This window comes from Myotis brandtii, unplaced genomic scaffold, assembly GCF_000412655.1.
Source record: "Myotis brandtii unplaced genomic scaffold, ASM41265v1 scaffold274, whole genome shotgun sequence".
Classification (NCBI taxonomy): Eukaryota; Metazoa; Chordata; class Mammalia; order Chiroptera; family Vespertilionidae; genus Myotis; species Myotis brandtii.
The window spans coordinates 375,473-385,885 of NW_005360425.1; the positions used below are offsets into that span (position 1 = coordinate 375,473).

At 49.4% G+C, this 10,413-nt stretch overlaps 1 protein-coding gene across 1 annotated transcript in view; it reads left to right on the forward strand.

Moving 5' to 3' along the window:
• LOC102251609 (chromosome unknown open reading frame, human C1orf94) overlaps positions 1-10,210 on the forward strand; it is a 39,308-nt gene extending 29,098 nt beyond the window's left edge. The window contains exons 6-7 of the mRNA XM_005868548.2: positions 3,411-3,607; positions 9,858-10,210. Of these exons, the coding sequence (XP_005868610.1) occupies positions 3,411-3,607; positions 9,858-9,933 (273 nt within the window). The 3' untranslated portion in view covers positions 9,934-10,210. The remainder of the gene's footprint in view (positions 1-3,410; positions 3,608-9,857) is intronic.
• Positions 10,211-10,413: the final 203 nt, after the last annotated feature.

Consider the following 10,413-nt stretch of genomic DNA (forward strand, 5'->3'; position numbering starts at 1 on the left):
GATTGGAGGGTGATGGGGGTCAACGCCTGAGGGCTCCCAGTATGTGAGAGGGGGCAGGCTGGGCTGAGGGACACCCCCCACCCACCCAGTGCACGAATTTCGTGCACCAGGCCCCTAGTAATAGTAATAAAAAAGAAGACCTCAATATCTCATAGACTTTCAACAGTAAATACTTTTCACTCATGGTCTGTGGATTGGCTGAGCTGGGTTGGGATTTGGTTCAAGCCTGTTTTGTGTGTTCTCCTTTGGGTGTGTGCTGACGATGTAGTAGCTTCTGCTCCTGCCACAATGGGTGACACCCCATGTCCCTGGGGCCTCAGCTCAGAGCTGGTATGTGGTAACATGTGCCTGCCCTTCATTGGCCAAAGCAAATCACATGGCTTTGCCCAGAATCAATGGGGCTGGGGATTCTTGTTCCGCCCCTGGCGGTTTGTCAGTTGAAATATAAGACACCCAGTTAAATTCAAATCTTAGATAAGCAGTGAATAAAGTTTTGGTATAAGTATGTCCCAAATATTGCATGGCCCATACTTATACTAAAATATTATTTGCTGTTAGTTAATCCATTTGAGATTAAATGATATGCAATTTGACTTTAACTGGATGCCCTGTGCTTTTTTTTTCTGTTAAATCTGGCACCCCCTACTCCCATGGGAAGGTTGGGGTGAATATCTGCTTGGCAGTACCACAATGGCAGAATTGGGGTTTGACCTTGGGCAGCCTGGCTTCAAGGTCTGTGATCCCAATCATGGTGGTTTACTGCCTCTTATACATACATATAGAGAAATACAGTATCAAAATCAAGCAGCAGAGACAAAAATACAAACACAGAGACACAAAGATAGAGTTATATACATGCCACCGAGCTGTGTGCGCACCAAACACAAAGCAACATGCCCAGAGATGTTGAGTGTCTTGGGGTGGGGGTGGGGGTGGGGGTGTGAGGAAAGGAGCTTGGAACCTGCTGCATGCTCGGGCTGGCCTTGCATCCTCACACCCAGGTAGACAAGCTCCACACTCAAGTCACAGACTCCTCGGCCTCTCCTCTCTCCCCAGGGAGCCCCACCCTTTTTCTGCAAACTGCACCTCTGACCTGAAGTATGTTGAATGTTCCAGAGAGTAGAGAAGGGACACAGGTATAGATTACCTTATCCATGGACCAGGACTGCTGCTTTTTCATCAGTGGGAGCTTTGCATCCTGAGATGCAGAGATGAGAGGCAGTCTGGTTCACAGAATCTCAGCCACGTCACGTCCACCCCACAAGCAGTGATACCATCCACCTGGTTCCAAAGAGAATATTTCTAGACAAAGTTATGTAAATGCATATATTTGAGGAAGTAATACAAGAACATGACATTAGAGGCAATCACTGATACTGGTTTCTTGGGTATTTTCCCAGTGATGTCTACTGATACAAACGTCTTTGTACAAACGTGGCCTTCTGGGCACACTATTCTATCACCGCTTTGGTCAGCAAGGAGTCTGTCATGCAGATGGCTCCAGAGCAGTATACACAGCTCTGCTTTGTGGCTTTTATCAGTGACATGTAGTTAGGGGCACATTTTTGAATAAAGCTTATCTCTCATGTCCGTCTCCTCCCAGGTCCTCCTTCTCCCACTACTACGGAAACCAGGGATATTATCTGCCACACTGACCTGGGAGGTGCCTTCCTGGGTTCTCTCGGAAAGCTCTCAAATCATTCTGACCTTTAGCTCATCATCTTGGGGTTTTGGTGCCTATGTCCGGCTTCACCAGATCCTATACATCCACTGGGGGGAATATGGGGAGGGCGTGGGAGGGGCTCAGGGCTCCAGAGGGGCAAGCACCAAGGTACGAAACACTAAGCAAGCGGCTTAACTTCTCTGAACCCAGTTTCCTTGTCTCTATAATGGGAATACCAGTGGTCCTACCTCACAGGCTTGTTGGGGTTTAAATGAGAGAATCCATATGAAGGGCGTGCCCTAAGCTCTCAATAGGAGCCAGCCTCTGTGAATGGTGCATTAGATGAGGCTGTGCAGGGTGAGAGAGGGCTGTCTGCAAGCTGAATCCCTGTGCAGCCTGGACCCCAGGCTCTTGCTATTGAAGCGGAGGTCCGGCAGCTCCCCCAGTTTTGATGCAGCTTGCCTCAGCACTCAGGGAGGGCGGATGCAGCTCTCGCAGGGGAGCGAGGGTTCCCTGACATCTGGAGCTGTCAGTTGTGGAGTGCAGCGCTCAGGATGTCATGAGCTCCGTGGCATTCTAGGTATCCAAGCAGACACTTAGTGGTCTCTTCTTTCCTCCTTCCACTTCCTCTCTCTTTCCTTCTTGCATTCACTCAACAGATGTTTATCGAGCAGCTACTATGTGCCAGGCACTATCTTTGGACTGAAACTATATTAGGAAATAAGACAGATGGGGTTCCTGCCTTGCCAGGGGCATGATTGTAGGAGCTCCATTTTTGGTGGGAGTATGATCCAGGTGGTCTCCAAAACCCCACTGAGCTTTTGTTCTCTAGGGTCTAGGCCAGCCGTGGGCAAACTATGGCCCGCGGGCCGGATCCGGCCCGTTTGAAATGAATAAAACTAAAAAAAAAAAAAATGTTTACTTTGAATTTATATTAGTTCACACAAACACTCCATCCATGCTTTTGTTCCGGCCCTCCGGTCCAGTTTAAGAACCCATTGTGGCCCTCGAGTCAAAAAGTTTGCCCACCCCTGGTCTAGGCTGAATTCCATTGCCCTTTTTTGGCCCTTTCTCCTGACTCACACTGTCCAATACAGAAACCTTTAGCCACGTGTCGCTACTTATATGTAAATCAATTAAAATTAAGTAAAATGAAAACTCAGGTCCTTATTCACATGTCACATGTCAAGTACTCAGTAGGCACAAATGGCTGGCGGCTGCTGTACTGGGCAATGTGGATATAGAGCCTTTCTAGCACCCAGCACAGGAGTTCCCACTGGGCAAGGCTGTCTTATACTTGGACCCTGTTGAGAGCCTGAGCTAGAAGCCAAGGATGTTTCAATCTCAACAGCTTTTTTTTTTAGATAGTTGAAGACTTAAAGAGAAGTAAGGGGCTTTGAGGATGGTTATTGACAGAGGGAAAAGGGGATGTAGGGAAGAGAATGGAAATGTTTATTTGCTACTTAGTATGTCTCAGACTCTTTACTTACATCAGCTGACTCAATCCCCATACAAAGGAGATAGTGTTTGCCCATTTTACAGATGAGGAAACTGAGGCTCAGCTAAATTCAGTCACTTGCCAAGCTCATGTACAGCAGTTGAACCCTGTGCTTTTACCATTCCAACATGTTGCCTGAGAGGCACAGGGTTGAGGATAGGGCTGGGGTTAGGGTTAGGGTTGGGGGAGTGATGTTTGGAAGTGGTGGGCTCTGCTGGACCTCACCCCTCTCTCCTCTCTGACCTGCAGGTGACACCGTACAACCCAGTGCAAATGGGACAGCAGATTTTTCGCTCCTCCTATACCCCTCTGCTGAGCTACATCCCCTTCGTCCAGCCCAACTACCCGTACCCTCAGAGGACACCTCCGAAGCTGTCCACCAACCCTCGAGACCCTTCCCCCATGGCAGGAGATGGGCCGCAGTTCCTCTTCCCCCAGCCATATGGGTGAGTCCTTGGCCTGCACTGGAAGTCTAGCTTATCACTAGATAGAAAACTGCTGGGCGGGGGAGGAGAGTACACGGGGCCTCACTGCCTGGGGGATGCCCTCGATCTGGATGCCCTGTGGGTCCTGGAAGGACCTGCTGTGGAGGCGAGCAGAGTCTGGGGCCTGGCGGGCCCCTCTGTTGGACCACTTCATTTCGGGGCTGCACTGCACAGCCCATAGTGGTGGCATCCAGCACAGCAGGTGGCGGGTGGTGGACCTGGCGCATTTGCCTTTACCAGTTTGCTTGGTTTACAGCAGGACGTGGCCAGGTAATCCTCTTACAGCTCTCCCCCACTCACTGCCCTCTGAGCTCCTCGCCAGGCTAATCTCCAGAACATCCCATTGACTTCGCAGCAGGCCCCGCGAAGGATCTCCCATGGCTTATCAGGGCTGCTCACGCCTTCCCACCAAAGTACCTCGGACATCAGAGAGAGGGGCTTAGCAGCAAACAGCCAACACAGACTCGACCTGTTGGCTGAAAATTCCACACCAATTTTCCATGCTGGTTAGGTCATACATTTCTGTTTGTTGTTTTAGTGTAATAACACGGAGCCGCTCACTCCCACTCAGCAAATCTTCAGCTGATAGGGACGTCCTGAGAGGCGGGCAGAGGGCTCCTGCGATTCCGAGTCTCCCCGGCACACCCTGGGAAGCCTGTGCCCAGTTTGAGGAGCTCGGTTTATAGAACTAGGGCCAAACTGTAGTGTTGACGTGTGTCCCCAAACTCTCATCCTTTCAAATCAGCGCTTCCCCAAGTGTCTCATGTAAAGGAATAAATGCTAGAAAGAGGTTTCTGTAGTCAGATCTGTTTGGGAAAAGCTGTGTGAAACAAAGGTAAACACATTTCGTAACTGTTGGAATTCTCAGATCATTTAATTTCCAAGGGTGCCTGGAAATGTCCAAAAGGGTAATCGATAGTGTTATTTTAACCCAAACCCCACAGCCCTGTTTTTCTCTTTTTCTTCTTTCTTTCATCTTTCCTCCCTCCCTCCCTCTCTCCTTCCCTCCTTTGCTTCCCATTTTTCTTCCTTTTTCTTGTAGGACATATCAAAAAGCTCTGCATTAATTCACATAGTTCCTATGAATTTAGCCTGGGGGAAGGGCATAGGTGATTAGGACATAGTTCCCCCCTTCTGAGAGCTGAGAGTGAGTGAGCTGTGGGCACAGTGATGTTAGAGCCGTGACATAGTGAAGACCACCAAAGTGGCCCAAGGATGAGGCAGGATCTTTGCTGGGTGGACAGTGAGCAGTGATTGGAGGGCATTCCAGGCGGGAGAAGTGAGGCCCTGGATTCCAAGATGCGTAGCAAGCTTGAGGCCTGGGCAATAAAGGCGTCTGGTTGAATGATTAGATTCATCCCTGAAAAAGGTGGAAAATCGGATTGGAAAAGGGAGGCTGGGACTGCATTCCTAACGGCTCCTAGCTGCTAGACCCGGGCATCTAATGCAGATTGGTGCATATCAGAATCAATAGATGGGCTGGAGGGCAGAGAAACAGGAGGAGAGAGGGGGCGTGTCTGGAGGTGACCGTAGGGGTCTGTATGAGAGGTTCTCGCCTCCCTGGAGGTGAGAGTAGATGAGAAGGCAGAGGGATCAGGACAGACTACCGGCAGGCCAGCAGACTTCCCATATTCCACACTGTGACTCTGGGCTCAAGGGAAGAGAGACTTATTGTAAAACTGGCTGCATGTACTTGGGAGGGAGCGTGACATTGAGGTCTCATCAGTCAGTACTATTGGGAGCAGTAAGAGTAGAGGGTTGAGACCCAGTTGCTGGCTGTCTATAGGGGCTGGGAGAGGGAAAGGAGTGAGCAGGTGACTTAGGAAGAAACAGTCTTAGAAGCGGGAGAAAGCCTGGTGCCAGGTGGACACACCGTGGGCAAAGGTGCAGAGTGGCAGGAGTGGTGGCAGTCAGCAGGGTGGAATGGAGGCTGCTCTGGGCAGGGAAGACCTGGAGAGTGAGGTTGGAAAAGTGAAGCAAAGTGTGTAGGACTATGTCCCCAGAAGGAACAATTTGTTCATTCAAATAATATTTCTTGAGTGTCTTTTATGTGTCTAGCACTGTCCTAGGCACTGGTTACTGGAGTGAACAAATCTAATGCAGATTGTTGCATATCAGATGCGACGTTTTCCTTGTCTCATTCCAAGGGGAGAACTCGGCAGCAAGGAAATAAACAAGCAGCACACAGGCCAGGTGCTGGGGGTGAGGGGAGAGGGAATGGAGGGAAGTCTCCTGAGCTGAGATCTAAATGAAGTGAGAGAATGAACCAGGCATGTATGTGGGCGATGAGCAGTCTGGGCAGAAAGCAGAGAAAGTGCAGAAGCCCCACAGGGGAACTGTAGCTGGCACACAATGAGTGGGAGAGAGCGAGTGGGCGGAATTGAAATCAGAGGAGTAGCCAGGGCCAGACTAGGTAGGACCTGTAGGCATGGTACGGAGGGTTTTTGAGAACAGTGGGAAGCCACTAAAATGACTTTCAAACTGGTGAGGACATGGTCTAGTTTTCTATCTAGAGAAGATGATGTGGGCTGAGGTATGAAGCATGGACTGTGGGGTCAGAGCCCTCGCAGGGGTGCAGGAGAGGAGCTTTTGTACCGTCTGAGGCAGAGGTGCTGGTGGCGGGGACTAAGGCAGTAACAGCGAGGCAGGAGTCTGAAAGCTCTGGAGTGTTTATTGTCTCGGTGGAAGGACTTAGTGATGGTTGGCTGTGGGATGAGGGAGAGAGGAATTGAGCATGATTCCATTTATAACTTGAGTGAGTGGGTAAGTGGCGATGCCAAAAAGCCAAGTTCAAGAAGGCTACAGCGAAGATCTGTTGATTAAGAGTTTGGTTTGGGATATGTAAAATCTGAGATGTGAGTGGAGCCACGAGAGGCAGATGGCGGTATGTGAGTCTGGGGCTCAGGGCAGGGGTTGGGGCTGGTAACAGAAACCTGGGAGTCATTAGCATATAGATGATATTTAAAGGCTTGGGATGGGATGAGATCGCCCAGGGAGTGCATGTACATAGAGAAGAGAGGAGGCCCAAGGACAGAGCCCTGGGCCTCCAGCATGTGGAGCGGTTGCGGAGATGTGGAGGAACCAGCAAAGGGTCTAAGGCGGGGCCGCATGAGGTGGGAGAAGATACGGAGGAGAGTGTGAAGTGCAGGAAGCCAAGTGAAGAAATAATTGTTTTCCTGGAGCAGAGAAGGAGGGGTCACAGGGAGATGAAAACAAATCCCAGGCACTGGACAGAGCCGGGCCTCCAGCATGTGGAGCGGTTGCGGAGATGTGGAGGAACCAGCAAAGGGTCTAAGGCGGGGCCGCATGAGGTGGGAGAAGATACGGAGGAGAGTGTGAAGTGCAGGAAGCCAAGTGAAGAAATAATTGTTTTCCTGGAGCAGAGAAGGAGGGGTCACAGGGAGATGAAAACAAATCCCAGGCACTTTAGAAGGGAGCACTGAGCACGGGAGTGGTGTCGGGTTGGGTGGCTACCAGTGGTCCCGGATGGAACAAGGTCTAGGAGAGGCTGCTCTGGGTGGGAAAGGATCCAGGATCCAGGTCGAGAGTTTAGTCTCGGAGACAAGGAGGGTCAGTGCTCCCTCTGGGTCAGGAGCAAAGGAGAGAACCAAGAGACTAAACCAAAAGAAGTGGGAGAGGAAGGAGCAGGTGGCTCCGTGTTCTCAGGGAAGGATCAAGGGAGCCCTTCCCTCTGTCAAGTCAATTTGCATATTTAATAATGCAAATTATTAAATAGCCATACAACTTATCTTTCAAACAACAATATTGAGTTAAAAGGAGCATAAATAATAATTTACTGGAAATAGCAGCATAGAAACTATCCCAGGCAAACCAGGACAGGTCAGCATGCTCAAGAGGCAGCTCAAGCCTGCCTTCTTCCTCCAGGAAGCATTCCTTGATAGCTCTCCACATGGGCCACCTCTCCACGTGGGCCACCTCTCCATGTGGGCCACCTCTCCACGTGGACTGCCTCTCTTCCTGACCCTTCCTGTCCAGTCCATACCCTTGGCAGTTGATCTGATCAGAAGATCTCAACATGAGAAGGGCCTAGATGCATAAGGTGTGGTGATAAGATGTGAGGAGTGCCCTGAGTAACGGAGGAGAGTGTGAAGTGCAGGAAGCCAAGTGAAGAAATAATTGTTTTCCTGGAGTAGAGAAGGAGGGGTCACAGGGAGATGAAAACAAATCCCAGGCACTTTAGAAGGGAGCGTTGAGCACAGCAGTGGTGTCGGTTTGGGTGGCTACCAGTGGTCCCAGATGGAACAAGGTCTAGGAGAGGCTGTTCTGGGCGGGAAAGGATCCAGGATCCAGGTCGAGAGTCTAGTCTCGGAGACAAGGAGGGTCAGCGCTCCCTCTGGGTCAGGAGCAAAGGAGAGAACCAAGAGACTAAACCATACGAAGTGGGAGAGGAAGGAGCAGGTGGCTCCGTGTTCTCAGGGAAAGATCAAGGGAGCCCTTCCCTCTGTCAAGTCAATTTGCATATTTAATAATGCAAATTATTAAATAGCCATACAACTTATCTTTCAAACAACAATATTGAGTTAAAAGGAGCATAAATAATAATTTACTGGAAATAACAGCATAGAAACTATCCCAGGCAAACCAGGACAGGTCAGCATGCTCAAGAGGCAGCTCAAGCCTGCCTTCTTCCTCCAGGAAGCATTCCTTGATAGCTCTCCACATGGGCCACCTCTCCACGTGGGCCACCTCTCCATGTGGGCCACCTCTCCACGTGGACTGCCTCTCTTCCTGACCCTTCCTGTCCAGTCCATACCCTTGGCAGTTGATCTGATCAGAAGATCTCAACATGAGAAGGGCCTAGATGCATAAGGTGTGGTGATAAGATGTGAGGAGTGCCCTGAGTAATTTGTTACTGGGAGTTATTAAATATGAAATATTGGTTACGGCTTTTGTTTTATAAATCAGAGTAGAATCCAGGGTATCTCTATAGTAACATCACTGTCAATCATTTATATTCCAATCTGATTTTTGAAAGAGAGAAAAAGAGGTGTGGTTACTGCCAGCATTAATTGCTTATCAGGCACCTGCCTTGTGCCAGGCCCCAGGCTGGGCACTGGGTGTAAAATGGTGGCCAGTCCAGATAATGTCCCTGCTCTCATGGAATCTATTTTAATGAGAAGGGAATTAAACCAAATCTGAAGCCTAGTTGTCCAGGGACACTTGGCAAGCAACAGATACTGATAGAAGCTGAGGCATTACAAATTAATGTGGTTTATTCCCATTGCTTCTCTCCCCCACCCTGCTCCCCCCTGCTCCGCCTTTGTCGTTTTGTCAATTCATGGCACAGTGCCATGAATGTGCACATCTTCTGTAATATGCATCTACCCGGCTGAAAAGTGACTGAGAATCCCTGGATTAGACTAAATCTAGTCATTTGCTCTGCTGCAATTCATACTGAGCTCTGTCCCCATTCATCCAAAACATCCTAGCAGATGGGTGACGAAATTGCAATAGGATCCCAGAAGTGTGAGTAAATGATTCCATCTGGAACAGGCAGGGAAGGTTTCACGGAGGAGATGGCTTTTGAACTCTCTATTGAGGTATACCTGGGAGAAAAAGCATATGTGTGCGTATTTCTGCTCTTGGAGGGTGGGGCTCCGATCTTCTTGGCTCTTCCTTCTCCGAGGGTCTAGCAAACTCCCAGGCACTCGGTGATGTCTCATTGCTCACTTCTTGAGCTGGTTCTGAAACAAAGAGTCCAGGTTAGCCTGGCGCTGATGAGGGGAGGAGCCCTGGGGTTGTCTGGACTCCCAGATCTCACTCTGGGACTGGGATGCAGCCTGATTTCTCTGTTGTTGTGGAATTTCCTCAAGGGCACACCTGGTCCTTTAAGGCAGTCAAAGTGGCTGCAGGACCACAGGGAAGGTGCTCAGATTCAGCGAGGCTCCCTGCTTTGTGGTTCTGGACATGATGAGAGCATAGGCTTCATAGAAATAATCCCTGCAGACTGCTGGGGGCTTCCTGACCTAAGTAAGTGGCAGAAAAAGCTCTTTATTGTCCTCCAATGGTATCCGTTTCATATTTTATTTTCCCACAGCCATGGCACTTTTATTATGCTAGAGCTTTTAGCCTCCAAGCCTGCCATGATCGTGACAGTCTTTGACAGCCACAAAATTAAAATATTACTTTTCCTAATATCTCCACCAACATTACGAATTTCATCTTGACACCCATCATCTTTCTCTTCCAGGTTCGGCTCGTCGTCTGGTGGGCCCCTGCTGAACAGCCCCTATTTCTCCTCCAGTGGGAATGGCATCAATTTTTAGATCTCCTCCTCCTACCTTAGCCCTTGGGCCGGGGCTAAGGGCTCTGAAATTCTGGCTGCTGCAACAACTTGGTAGGAAGTTTGGAAAGCTGAGATTCTGACCAGGTCGCAGACAGAAGACAGCAAGACCAGACTCATCTATTGACCAACACTCACACACACGGCCCAAACCACACCCCGTCCCCCTCAGCATCATACTCACTTGCTCAACTACTTATGCACCTGTATTTAGCTAACAAGAGTGATTTTTGTTTTTGTTGTTGTTGGTAAAATAGAAGTAAGACACTTAATTTTAGAAAGTTTGTATTTTATGATAAAAGTATGAGCTGCTTGAAATAGAATGTGTCTGTTTGTTTGTTTTCGGTTTGCGGCTGTTGTTATGTTCTGCATAACCTTCATTGTTCATTTTCCCAACGAGACTCATCATTCACTTAGGACAGGAAGAGAGACCACGAGCGGGAGTCCTGAAGTGCTGGTCTCT